Raw genomic sequence first — 14,443 nt, 5'->3', positions numbered from 1 at the left:
GAGAGAGAAAGAGAGAGAGAAGGGAATTGGAGGCAGAGGGGTGGGGTGGGGGGTGGGGGGCTTCTAAAGGAGATATCAAAAATGTACAGCTATACCGATGCCAGTGTAAGCACTTCTATTGAAATCAATAGAGCTGCTCTCAAACTCATTTTGGCTTCTAACAAGAGAATGGTACCTGGCCGATTAATGGAGCAGTCATAGATATAACACACACAGCTCGGTATTTGTTTGCATTTTGTAATCCTCAAAATGACAATATCCATTATCTTTTAAATATGTTGTTTTCTGAATTCCGTAAATCAGCCAGCGAGTTGGTTCACAGAAATTGCACACACACACACAACAGAAAAATACTTTTGATCTAATTTTCCTATATTTAAAATTTTTTGGTAGCACACAAGGACTTTTGTGCTGATAGCCAGTTTAAATTTGAAATCGGCACATAATTTTGTTAATTCTGAGCAAAATCTGGATAATAAATGTTATTTTCACAATAGCCTCCCATCTGAGATGTGACTATTCCTTTAGATATGCTCCTGCACATCAAATGCAGGCGAAGTCTCTTAAATTAAACTGTTATGCATATCACATCAGTATTAATTTTGGGGTCTCCAGTACTTGGGCAAAGTAGGAACTGTCAAATAAATTTAGTCAACAGGTCATGCTGTTTATTGCTATCCCAAGTGGTAGCCACAAAGTGGTATTACGGATTATTAGGAAATAAAAAGGTAAGAGTTTTTCAGCACTGAGCTTATTTATAAATTAAGCTACATCTGTAAACTGTATATAAAAGATGAATATAACAACCGTAATAAAGCAATAGATCTTTCAGCCCAATTCTATTTTTTCTGCATAATCCATCATATAAAATGTAATCAAAAGAAAAAGCCTCTTTTTGAAACTAGTTTTATTAGTTTTAATCTTTTAACTTTACGCATGAAGCAAACATTAAATTATATGCAACATTCTCTGACTGGAAGAAATTTGTTTAACATTTAAACCTATTTTCTGCACATTCCAGCACATAAAATAAAATAGTTTTTTGTGTTTACACTCACTCTTTCAAATAAATGCACGTAAACCACAGCAGAAAATAAATAAAATCAAAGACTCAGCAGTCCTGTTGCTCTATTTTCACCTGTATAGCAGGAGTGGCATAGGCGGAGGTTTGCCCTGGTGCAGGTGTGTCGTAGTGGTCAGTGGAAGGATCTGGGAGTTTGACATTCCCGTGGCGGCGTACTGTCGGTGCTTGCTCTGCTCGGAAGTTTAGGGGTTTTTTCGCTGTAAAAAGAAGTTTTCTTCCCACGCAGTGAACAGCGGACGCTAATGTTTTTGTCACTTTTTACGGAAACAAACTCAAAGTAAGGTCAGTACTTCCACGCTTTAAACGCTGCACGGTCATACTCTCTGCCGCACTCGTTATATTATCCATTGTTGATCTGCACGCAGCTGTTGCAACGAACGTGACACTCGCTTACGTCACTGTCATGAGTCACTCGCAAACAGTGTTGGGTAAGTTACTTTAAAATAGTAACTTAGTTACATTACTAGTTACTTCTCTCAAAAGTAACTCAGTTACTTCAAGTTACTCGTTACTTTCAAAGTAACTAGTTACTAGGGAAAGTAACTTTGGTTTTACTCAGAATTCTCTTGTTAATGTGTTTCTTCCATAACTTTGCCAGTCTTCTAGCTTGCTTACTTGCCACAGTGCACTGTGCCACCTACCAATAGAAAGGAAAAAATAATGTGCACATTTCCACGAGAGAAAGCCCACGCCTGATTCTATCCTAGCCATTCTATCCTCGCTTTTTACATCCAACACAAAAACTGCAGTCGTGGTGCTTTCGATTGTACTCAGAACTCGGAAATTCTGCCTTCTGAATAGGAAGATGTAGGTAACACCAGACTGCAGATGAGCTGCATACAGGGCTGGACTGGGACAGAAAATTGGCCCGGGCATTTTGACTAGAGACCGGCCCACCATTATAGGAAAAATCATAAAGCCTTTGAATGAAAATAAACACTGTTGTGACAGTGATGTACACTGTTCTGATGGTATATATGTATCAATCTATCAATCGTTTGTTGTAAGATTCAGATAATTATTTTTTAAAAGCTAGACATTTTAAATGAGAATAAGACAGAAAAGTATTTCTTTGTGCCCCCCTTTCCCTGTTAATGCCCTACCTGGCCCCCCTGGCAACACTTTGCTAGATCCGCACCTGCACAGTTACCAGCTGTCAGCTACATAGAAAGGGATCCTGGTGTTATTTGTCTCTCAGAAACAGTTCATAACTTCCCTTCAACTCATTCATGTCACCTAAAAGGTAAACCTGTTTCTCCATCACAGCTCTTATGATTCAGTAAGGACATCTCCTGGTTTCATCTTCATGTTTCCCTCTCACCAGATAACCAAACCATATCATGACCAGCAGCTTTACAGCTGTGGCTCCAGCAAACATCAGCTGATACTAGAAATTAATATTAAATAAATTCTAACAACAGCTGATCAAGCTTAAACGTGCTGCTGTTGTTTAGCGCGACATCCTTTGGTTTCCTCTTTCTGGCGCAAAGTGAGCGATAAACAAACAAGAGAGAAAAGCCGATCAGCTGATCATTGATCAGTTTTCATGATTGAAGTAGAAACGGGAGAGGGAGGGGGGAGAATGAGAGAAGAAGAGGCAGCTGTGCAGCAAAGACACAGAATAACTCCAGCTTTGTGCCTTTTTCATTGTAGCTGAATTACGGCACAAACTGTTCCTTTTCACCTCAATAAGAAACGCGTAATATTTCCTCTGAATACCAGACGGGACGGTTGGCAACTCTAATAACTTATGAACAAAATAAAGTCCAACATCATTAACTTCATAGCACCCACCCAGCTGTATAGAAACTCTGTCATGCTAGCTAGCACGCAGAACAGAAAAAGTCAGAATAACAAAAATAAACTCCACCTAAACTTGGTTCATATCTGACCCAGAGAGACTGCAGGTCATAACTTCTTACCTGAAGTTCAGTTCACACTTGGACCGGCGGCCGCCTCGGGTCTCTTTTCCTTCTGCGTCCCTTTTCCTTCATCCACCTGCTGCCTCCACCACTTGCTAATGTTACTGAATCTGTGGAAGCTCCGCGATAGCCACCACACGAAGTAACGAGTAACGACCCTATCTAAAATCCCAGTAACGAGTAACGCGTTCCTGATTTTGGCATAATAACTAGTTACCGTGCTCGTTACCACAATAATAACGTAGTTACTGTAACGCGTTACTTAATAACGCGTTAGTCCCAACACTGCTCGCAAAGAATCACGGTTTTAGTAACGCAGTAACGCAGCGTGCTTACGGGAAAGTAACAGTAATCTAATTACCTTTTTTGCAATAGTAATCCCTTTTTTCTCATTACTTGAAAAAGTAATCGGATTACAGTAACACGTTACTTGTAATGCGTTACTGTAATACTTGTAACGCATTGCTGCCCATCTCTGCAGAGGATGCAATGCTGCCTGGTTGTGTAAGTAAGCTTGGTTAGTAAACACCTTCCAGTGTATGAGTGATGCACACCAACACACACATCTGCCTGTTAGTGTAGTAACTAACAAACTAATAAAGAACTAATAGTGTCATTCACCAAGACTGTAGCGCAGCCTTTTTTTCGACAGCCTGTATTGCACAGCAAGTCATATTATTTGTTCTGTTTGGCAGCTTTTGGAGCAATGGCGCAAGCTATGTCCGCTTTACAGTATCCAAATGGATGCGTTATGAAAAACAAAAAATCACCCACGGTGTAGATGACATGAAGGGAAAACTCATCCATAGAAAACAAAACCATGTGTGTACCAAGCTGTAAGCTTTTTAATGCTGTTAAGCTGGAAATTGTAAAAAAAATAAAATAAAAATTGGAGCCAGCCTTTCTTACTTGCGAACATTAAAAACTAAATCTAATCATTTTTCAGGAGGAAGTTAAAAAAATTTGGAATCAGAACCTCAAAAACATTCTTCTGCAGTGAGAGACTGAGAAAATTACATTTAGTGGATGTGGGCGTGTGTCATACTAGGTAGACAAAAACCCAAATTACCCACATTGTGAAATAGCGTTGGTGGCAAAATAGAATTCACTGTATACATACTTTATTTTTTAATTTCTTGTCAGCTACTATAGATAGTGTGTTTCCCTGCTTGAACCCCTGTGACTTGTGTACATCCAATGTGAAAATTACTGATTTCTTTTTTGCCCTCACCTATACTTCAAATGGCATATAGTAATAGTAATAGTAGTAATAGTAATAGGGCTATAGTAAAATAGGCCTATAGTAAAATGAATGTGTGAATGCTTGCTCTCGTGCATTCTACATACTAGCACTCGTGTTTATAAAATGCCCAGTGAACATTTAGCTTGTGTGTATGTGTGCATAAACAGCTGTTGGAAATGCCACAGAGAGCTGGCTTGCCGTGGGCTCTCTGCCATCGAAATGTCATGCTACATGGGGGAAAAGCTGTGATACCTCATCCCCCAACAGCCACACTCTCGCCCAACCTTCTTACTACATGCACACACGCGCACGCACTCCTGACTGGCTATATTGTAATGCAACGCCGAGCCACAGACACATTCATCACGCCTGTTGTCATTAGAAACAAGCCTCATTATACTCAGAGCCTGTGGTTTATGATTAATATTTGCAAGGGGTGTGGCAGATTGTCAAGCCCCTCCAATCCATTGATTTCATTGAACAAGAAAAACATAGATTGGGGAAGAAGATGGAGGCTGCTGAGGGGTAAGTGTGTGTGCGTGTGTGTGTGTGTGTGTGTGTGTGTGTGTGTGTGTGTGTGTGTGTGTGGGTGGGTGGAGGGTGAGCTGCAGGGGCATTCCAGCCATGGTGTGGGAAATAAGATGAAGGACAACGAAAGAGAAAGAAGGGTGACATAATCAAGGCCCCCGTACTCCTTGCTGCTGTAAATTGTCTCTGGAACTTTTCTACGCAGCTTCATTAGTGAGTGTCTTTTCAATATTTATGGCTATGTTAATAAAACATTAGTACCTGAGGCCTTTGTGGAGAGCTGCAGGTGACTGCAGGTTTTTAGTAATATTTGGATCATAAAGAGAAGTTCAGGTAAGTGTGATGCAGAGTGACTGCAAGGAGCTCACCTGTGGTGGGACTAACATTTGGATGACTGTGGCAACTCTGATGGTGGGTAGTTTGCAATTCACTGCCTCACACCACCTGCTTTGACTGCTGGTACTTTTGTCATTCGATATTGTTTGTAGGTAGTGTTGTAGAGTAACCATAAACTGCATTAACGTGGACGCTGTTTTGGACGGGTTTTGTATCAAGCATTGAAGTGTTGAGTTGGGCATTTGGAGATGAATGCACACAAGCAACGTATGAATATGGATAAGAAGCAGGGAACATTGTAAATGACAATGTTGCCACACTCTAATGCATACTTTCCTTTTTAATCACCTGTTTTTCTCTAAATGGGACCAAAATGTGCATAATGAACATCACAATGCATTAAAGAAGACTTCAAGCTAGCAATTGACACCATAAACTCATTAAGATGTTTATTCTGGTATTAAATAAAGTGAGAAGCTCAGTCATTTTCACATAGGCTTCTTTAAAGAAACTGCTGGAAAGAATCTAGGTTTCCTTTTGCAGTGCACTCTCAAAGGTTTCACTGTAAAACTAGATGTGGAAAAAAATTATAGTTTACTAAAATACAAATGAAAACTTTTCACAAACAGTAAAAGTAACTGAAATGATTCTGTGAACTTTAAAAAAGTAACTAAAATCAAATCAAAAGGAGAGAGGAAATATCCTTAGTTTTAGTATTTATTAGTATGGTAACTTTTTATTAGAAAACTTGCCTGATGAGCCTTTGAAGGCGGTAATTTTTAAGACTGGATGAGAGTCAATTTTATTTCAACAAGTTCTGTGTTTTATTGTAATACCAATGCTGATTTTCCTAAATCTTCCTAAATCTTGCCTCTGACATTTGCCCTCTAACACTGAAACTACTAAAAACGCATTGATAAAGGTAGGAGCCAGATTTACTAAGGTTTTTATGGCGTTAAACAAACTGCTGTCAGTATCTACAAAGACACTGAGAAGATTGTGTGTACGAAGCCGGGAGGTTGCGTTTTTGCAACTGAGCCTCTTGGATTAAAAAAAAAGGTATAGATTATATAGCCACCTAATTCAAAATTTGTTTAGTGAATTCAGAGGTGACCTCGAACCTTCACCCAAAGGGAGTCAGCTTACACCAGCAACAACAAAATTCTTCCAACTCTTTCATTTTTGGTGTTGGTCCTTTTCAGAATACTGTGGCTTCTGTAGCAGGAATTTCATGAGGTTCAAAGCTAAATGCCTGAAAAACAGAGAGACCAGAGCGAGGACGATGTTGTCTTTGGACCCTATCCTGAATATACTCAGGCCCCGGTTTGATATCAGGCACAGGAAGTCTTAAAAAGCGGTCTATTTTTTCATTTTGATGTTTTAGATGGTTTGATAGTTTGAAGGTGCTTTTTGTTTTTGGTCCGTTTAATAAACTAAACACATTTTTCCCTTAATAAAGTTTTATTACACTTAAACAGTGAAATATTAATTCAACTTGTAAACTTAAACTGAACCACAGACAGTGCAAACAGTTTTCACTCTGATTTCGTAGCTATGATCGAATATGGCTGTTTTTAGTCGTAGATCTACACAAATTCAGCTGCATGCACTGACAGCACGTGAGGGATAGATCACAGATGGGCAAACATCTGTAATCTATGATTGTTTATCCTTTTAATTAACATTGATAGATAGCATAGATAAATTGTGCTGGTACTGTCCACCAGTTGCAAAGTATAGAAATAAACGTTTGTCAATCAAACATTTCTGGTTCATTTTATCCCTTCAAGTGTTGTAAGTTGTCTTAATACATGAATGCTGCATAACGCTGTGTCAAAATATTGTTGCAGTTTACAGTTCTACATTGGAACCTGTCAATTATTGAAGCTTGTTTCCATTATAATGACTCTGTCAGGCAGACTGCCACATAGGCCTACTTTTAACGTGTACGTGTGACCTATATTTAAATGCTTTTCTGATTACAGTGAACAAGTCTGTCCTGTTAGTAATTACCCACAGCTGGCAGATTGGGCATGACATATGCATAAAACAGCAAAACCTTTGTAGATCACCGCAAAACTAACCCATTTGGGGTTTGCCCTCACAAGCCTTGTTTTGCCCTGTTTAGTAAATCTGGCTTTAAAAGCAGAGCTTGGTCCATTTGAATATTTAATATCCTAACAAATCTCTGAAATCTCAGCTATATAAAGTATTTTTACAATGGCACCAGCCTCTAGAGGCAGAGGCTCAAGTAAACAGTTAAACGTGAAGTAAAGGAATGAAACAAAATCAACCTGGCAATGACACGGCAAGTGCTAACACACATAATCAAGTATACTAAAACAATGCTAACACAACCTTGCAAAGCCAGAAGCATTTATGGCGAAACTAAAAGCTGAAATGTAAAAATAGAAAAAGAACTACAGAGGTGGAATATCATATGCCGCAGAAGAGAATGGGAAAAGAGAGAGCAATAAGATATCTGCTGCGCCTAGATATGAACCTAACAGCTAGATGTGAAGACCTGCAGAATAGACTGAGAGGCAATAATTTGAGAATATATTGTGTGCCTTAGGGGAGTGAGGAAAAAGATGTTAAGGAGTTTGCAAAGGAGCTGATACAATTCACAAATAGAGAGCTCACCGTTCACTAACAACCAAACTAAAAAACCCACCAGCAATCCTTAATTGTAATATGTGTGAACTACTTGGTCATACAAGCATGGACCTGAAAACTTGTCGAAGTAAATGTTCTTTGTAGACCATAACTACTCACTTTTTAAAAAAAGTCTCTGACCTTAAATGAGACGCCTGCGGTTCTTTAATATTGTTCTGGGTTCTTTTGTGACCTCCTGGATGAGTAGTCGTTGTCTTCTTCTTCGGGTAATTTTGGTCAGCCGTTCACTCCTGGGACGGTTCGCCACTGTTCCAAATTTTCTCCATTTGTGCATAATGGCTCTCACCGGGGCAGCACGGTGGTTAGCACTGTTGCCGCACAGGAAGAAGGTCCTGAGTTCAATTCCACCATCAGGCCGGGGTCTTTCTGTGTGGAGTTTGCATGTTCTCCCCGTGTTTGCGTGGGTTCCCTCCGGGTACTCCGGCTTCCTCCCACCGTCCAAAGACATGCAGCTTGTGGGGATAGGTTAATTGGATAATCCAAATTGCCACTAGGTGTGAATGTGCGAGTGAATGTGAGTGCGAATGGTTGTCTGTCCCTGTGTGTTAGCCCTGCGACAGACTGGCGACCTGTCCAGGGTGTACCCCGCCTCTCGCCCTATGACAGCTGGGATAGGCTCCAGCGCCCCCCGCGACCCTGAAAAGGATAAGCGGAAGCGAATGGATGGATGGATGGATGGATGGATGGATGGATGGATGGCTCTCACCGTGGTTCATTTAAGTCCCAAAGCCTTAGAAATGTCTTTGTAACCCTTTCCAGACACTTGGAAATCAGGAAGGGGGAAAACAATTTTTCACACCACTGTACATGCTGTTCACACATATAACACTAAACAAAGAACCCACCCAACAGTTATTACCTCATACCCAAGCTATCAATAAACAATTCCTGAGCACAGGAAAAATGGAGCCAATGCAGTAGTTTTCTTTTCCTTGATCAGGCAGATGCCAGGGTTTTTTTAAGGACTCCTCCAAACCTTTTTGACAATTTGATAAGGAAAAATTTGAAAAAACATTTAAGTGTTGATGTTGAGTCTCGTGATCAAATGTCATTCTGTCATGTTCAAAGAACAATTATATACTGACTCTGACTCTTGGCTTTCAAGTTACGAATATTCCCCACAGTCTTTGCCTATTTAGGCAGAAGAACGGAATAAATTGTGAGGCTAAAGAGAGACTGAAACTATAGATAGTCAGGCGTATCTGGGAGCACTCGGGGTTCTCTTCCCCCATTTTCCTTCTTCTTTTCTTGTACCTTTATATGTTCTATTCATCTCCATGTGTTTTATTTATTCCTCTGCATCTCTCTTCTCACACACTCCCATTACCAGTCTTTTCCCCGTCTTCCCATTTTACCGTACAACTCCCTTTCCTCTCCTTCTTCCTTTTTCTGTCCTCCCTCTTTGTTTTCAGAGTACTCCCACTGCTGCTCCCATCTGTCTTCTTTTCTGTGTTTACCTTCTTTTTTATCCAGTGTGAATTGCTCTGTTAATCCTCTCAGGGTTGGGCTCCAATTTACCCTCCCTCAACTCCACATGTCCATCCTACCACCTCTCCTCCTCCTTTTTTTTTTTTTTTTTACTCAGGCTGGGATGGAGCTGCCTCATCTCCAGGGAGGCAGGCAGGGGGAGAGTTGCATGAGCCGGGCTGGGAATGGTCCCTCCCTGCATGCCTGGGACACAGCTGTGAAGAACAGAACTGTCTTCCTCTCTCCGTCCTTCTTTCTCTGCACATCTGGTGCGTAGGGGGGACTGGGCCATGCTGTGCTGTGTTGTTTTGTCCTTGGCGCGACACGGCTGCCGGATTTTGGCCGGGCCACTTTGTAGTAGGTTTGGATTTGAGATGCAAATCGGCCCATTGCTATGCCCACACGGATGAGCCAGGCTCCTTTGGTTATAGTAAGCAGTGGTTATTAAGCCAATGGATTAATTATTAGCCACAGTGCTAGCGTGGGCCCAGTGCCTTTTTGAGTTGTTTCCCTCTGTAGTTTTCTTCAGCGGCTGGCTCAGTAGTAGCAGGTGGAGTGTCGCACTAGTTGCATTATGTAACTCCACCCCAATTTAGATCTGACTTCAAATAAATGAAAATCAAGCTGCTGGTTGGCTCCTTTCCCCATGGATATAAATAGCATTTTCAAATCTTATCTAGAAACAGTGTTGTAGAGGGGAGAGGCTTTGAAATGCAGCCCGACGATTAGGATCCCATTGTTCCGCTCCACACCCCCTCCATTCTCCTGACTGCTTACAGTAAGCCTGAGGTTCTGTGTGCATGTGACTATATGCGTACTCTTGCACATGTGTATGCCTTGATCTTTAGCACATGTGATTGAGATAGCAGGTAATGGCAAGATAGCATGGTGTCGTGGATTTGGATTGGATTGGATTTGGGAGTTTGAGTAATTGGTGTGTGTGCGTGTGTGTGTTGCTGCCCTGTGTGTCTTTGATGATGGATGCTGTGCTTCTGCTGCTTACCCCACTGCTCCTCACAGAATTAACAAGGTTGCTAAGATACAGTGGGCTTATATTAGATTAGGTTATCTGCCGTTATTGCTGTTACTATATTTTACCCAGCACCGTGAAGCTTTTATTAATTTGGAAATTTACCCTGCCATGGAATGAAGATGCTGGTATTTGTGCACCATTGCTCCTCTCCTCTCCTGGCTAAGAAAGGGGTTGTAGTACTGAAAGCCCCCTAGTCAGATGTCTACCCCACCCTGTTACAATCTGGAGGCGGATCCAAACCTCTATTCATCATTAAGCCCATTTAATCCAAGGCCTGGGGCCCAGTGTTTCCATTTGATGGAGAACAAGCCAGTAAAATAGATGACAAGAGGTAGTGATATCACTTTGGTAGAGGCTTATTGGTGTGCAGAGGTGTTGTCCCTCCCACCGGTAGATGTCAGCCCAATCCAGTGTTTGACCCCCCAGAGTAGCTTCTCCGGGGCTGGAGGGCCACTTGCACTGCTGTTAGCAGATAAAGAAGAAAAAACAATAGAGGTGCCAAGTGGGCTGCTGAGAAAATGAGACGATACCCTACTATCCCAGCGCTAGTGAAATTGCAGATTTTTTTCACATGTACAGATGTAATGAGCAACTTATAGCCAGCTGGATTTCTGTGTCCTTCTTTCAAAGCAGCAGGGTATATAGTCTTACTCATGGCGGAAGTGTCACAATGGGACTGGAAGCAAACTTTATCCATTCTGCTCTGCACTGATTTGTAATCTAGCTAAGCCCCGTTGCTGATCCATATAAGAGCCTCCAAGGTTGTGCGTGTCAGTGTATAGGTGTGTTCTTACACCTTGAAAGTAGAGTGCAACATTTAATAGGCATCTAAACACATCTATACACCGGCACACTGTGTGTGTAAGCTATGTGATGGGTGTGGAAGGACCTGTTATAAGAGAAAACCCCATTAGTGTGGAATCCCAGGGAGATGATGAGAGTTGACTGTTTTATGTCCTGGAAATGATTAAGTGGAACAGGCTAGCGGTTTATGAAGCAGCAGTCTCTGCTAGCGGCTAACAGACTGACAGCACACAGACAGCTAGCTAGTCAAGCAACTTACTCTTTTACAGACGCTTCCTGCCTAGTTGCATGCTAGCATTACCTATATCACAGAGACACCTAACCTGGTCTGTTTGCTGACTTCATTGTCCGTTTCACCATCACTAATAGCATAGTTTTATTTTTGAGGCTGCAGCTGAGTCCGAGTTATAAACCAAAATAAACTAATTCTAAGTCGGTTATGGACTGATACTTATATAGTGCTATTTAACATATAAAGCACTTTTTTACTACTCATTCCCCTTCTTAACTTTTATCTATGCTTTGTTAGTGCTTAGTAACATTCAGTCAGGGATCAGTCCATCGACCTTCTGATTGGAAGGTGATCCACTCGATCACCTGAGCTACAGCCTCTTATCACTTCAGGTTTATACTAATCAAAGAATAGACTATAACTAATTAATGCAGTGCAATATTTGGAGATCCTACTCACAACTTGAAAACAACAATTCAGATGTTTTGTCTGTTGTTTTGCATGTTTGCTTATGCATAAGTCTTTTGCATCATCTTGTGACATCATCAAGAATGGCAAATGGCGGGCAGGCGGAGTGGACACCTAATTTTATGAATGCGATAACTCGAGAAGGAGGCAGCGTAGGAGGTTCAAACTGATACCACATCTCTGACGAGTTCGAAACTCAGTGACCTCAAGGTCAGAGGTCAAGTTTTCTGAAAATCTCGTGAACGCAATAACTGGAGATAACTTAGATTGTCTGGAATAACTTCACTGATGTGACAAATCTAGTCATGTTTTGTTTTGTGTGTGTGTGGGACTTGCTCAAATGGAAGATCGGGATTTGCAGTTTTGATGTGATTTTATTTTCAGTTATATTAATGTGCGCACAGATGTTTACCATAATCATCACCACTACATACAGCAGATGGCAATGAAAAGACACCTTTTACTGAGGCATAACTTATTATTAACATAAACAAAAATGAGCATTTTTTTGTAAATGACATTGTTTTTGTCACTCCTTAACAAATAAGCAATGTGTATTATTTCGACCCCGCAGTCTTAGTCCAGCTGAAAGTTTCTAACCCTCTGAAATATAAGAACAAGAACAGTCAGCAAGGTTTCTTGCAGGATCCTTAACATAGTTCTGTCATGTAACCTCTAGAAGGGAAGCCTCTTGGAAATGAGATGTACTTTCTAAAAAACTAAAAAGTTTCCATTTGCTCTTGTAGTCCATGTTGTAGTCTTAGTACTAAAGACTGGTCACGGTAGGGAAGACATTAGTTGCAAGAAAGCAAACAGTCAATAGGAAGAGCAAAAGAAGAAAAAAGACTTGTGAATGACATCTCAAAACCACTAGCTATTATTTAATTCTTTAACTTTTTATTTGCTTTTTTTTTTTTTTTAAATGGACTTTAAAGTATCAGCCCAGATGTTCGATGGCCAAACACACCTCAGTCAGCCAATGATTGCTTCTGGTTTTCTAGATTGATGTGTAGGCAAGATATCTATACTGTACCGGGCATTCTTCCACAGGTTTTATTGGCATTGTCTCCATTATTCCAAGGTCAAAGATACATAGCATCAAACTTTTGTCCTATGATGACATTTCTTTCCACTTCCTGATCAGTTCTCTTTTCTTTGTACTCTTGATGTGCTCTCCTGTGCTTTCCCGTGCACTAGCAGTTTACCCTTTAAGAATGTGCAGGAGCCCGTGTTTGCGTTAGGGTGTGATCTAGATCTCATGCGTGGTGCTGCCCTGCGTAATGCTTCTGAAGCACAGGCCTCCTGTTCCCCTCCCACTACTTTAGCCTGGGGACATCCGAGCTTGTGCACTCACACACATTCACAGGCAAATATAAGATGATAAGAGTCAATACCGACAGACACCCCAGAAAAAAAGAGATTAAATAGAAAATTGATCAGGATAACGGAGATACCTGTATGGATAAATGCAATACTTTTAGGGACGTTAAATCAGTACTCAAAATACTTGTTTTTCACTATTTATTTTTTAATCATTGAAACAATGCAATAGCAATGCACTATAACATTGGTTCAACTTTGTAAATAGTTACTTAGTGGTTCTCCTTTCTTAATATAATATGACTCAGACAAATAGACAGTGACATAAATGTAGAAAAACAATGTAAAAAACTGAACATTTATCCTTAGACTCAATATAAATAACATTGAAAAGAAGAGGACAGTTCAAGGGAAATGTTCGGTTGCACTTGTTATCATTGATGTCCAATATAAAAACTAAATGCATTTGCTCAGAACTGAAACTTTTCTCAAAAGATATGAGCCTGACCACAAAATAGCAGTCAAATAGAAGTCTGTCTGGGGTTTAGCCGTCTGTCTCCTGCTGGATGTCCAGTCATGTAGAAGCATTGACCTTTAGGTTGCAGTATGTACAGTATGCAGCATGGGGTATAGCACCCTCTGGGGTGGGACAGAGGTCACTGCATTGCGTCTTTACTGTCACCGGGAACAGAGTTGCACTTTCTCAGCTGCTCACTGATCAGGTATCATCGTCGTGCTTGTAGAGTTGGAAGTAAAACTCTGCATGTGCTTGCTCTGATGATTAAATCCCTGGTGGCTACTACACCGCATCAGGTGTGAGTAGAATGCAGGCGGGCAGTGAAGGCTTGAGCTGCAGATTCACCTGGAGAAAGGTGCATGGGTGGAGCTACACGGATGGGAGATAGCGATGTCATAAATTCTCACGCCCCTTTTTCCCCTTGCCTTCTCTCTCTCTCTTCCCCATCTACCCTCCCTCTTCCCCCTTCTCTTCCCCTGTCTTCAGCTCTTGCACAGGATCACATTAATATTCCTTTGAAGCCTGTTTCAACTGCAGCCAGATCTCCCTGTCCCTCTCTCACCCGCACTCCTTTCCCCTCCTCATTTTGTTCCCCTTTCTCTCCCTCCTGCTTTCTTTTTGTTTTCCGAGCTATTGTTTTCTAGGAGGGATCACTTTCCCACCATTTCTAACCGGTGCAGAAGGGAGGGGCAGTTTTATTACCCTCAGTCAGGAGTTCCCCTTGTTGCACAAATGCATGCACGCGCACATGGACGCACGCACATACACACTAAGGGGTGGTGGATGCCGATGCCTTTGACAGACCGTGTTGAT

At 41.2% G+C, this 14,443-nt stretch overlaps 1 protein-coding gene across 4 annotated transcripts in view; it reads left to right on the top strand.

Moving 5' to 3' along the window:
• gphnb (gephyrin b) overlaps positions 1-14,443 on the top strand; it is a 107,954-nt gene that overhangs the window by 17,402 nt on the left and 76,109 nt on the right. Inside the window, exon 1 of one of the 4 annotated variants that reach the window (XM_085373621.1) lies at positions 9,381-9,525. The exons of the other annotated variants lie outside the window; for them this stretch is intronic. Coding sequence (XP_085229747.1) covers positions 9,381-9,525 — 145 coding nt within the window. Of the gene's footprint in view, positions 1-9,380; positions 9,526-14,443 lie in introns of those variants that run through there. 4 annotated transcript variants of the gene reach the window in all.

The sequence above is a fragment of the Diplotaxodon limnothrissa genome, linkage group LG15 (assembly GCF_057381915.1).
Source record: "Diplotaxodon limnothrissa isolate DT_005_m linkage group LG15, D_limnothrissa_male_GT1.1, whole genome shotgun sequence".
Classification (NCBI taxonomy): Eukaryota; Metazoa; Chordata; class Actinopteri; order Cichliformes; family Cichlidae; genus Diplotaxodon; species Diplotaxodon limnothrissa.
This window is presented reverse-complemented; position numbering and strand designations above follow the sequence as displayed.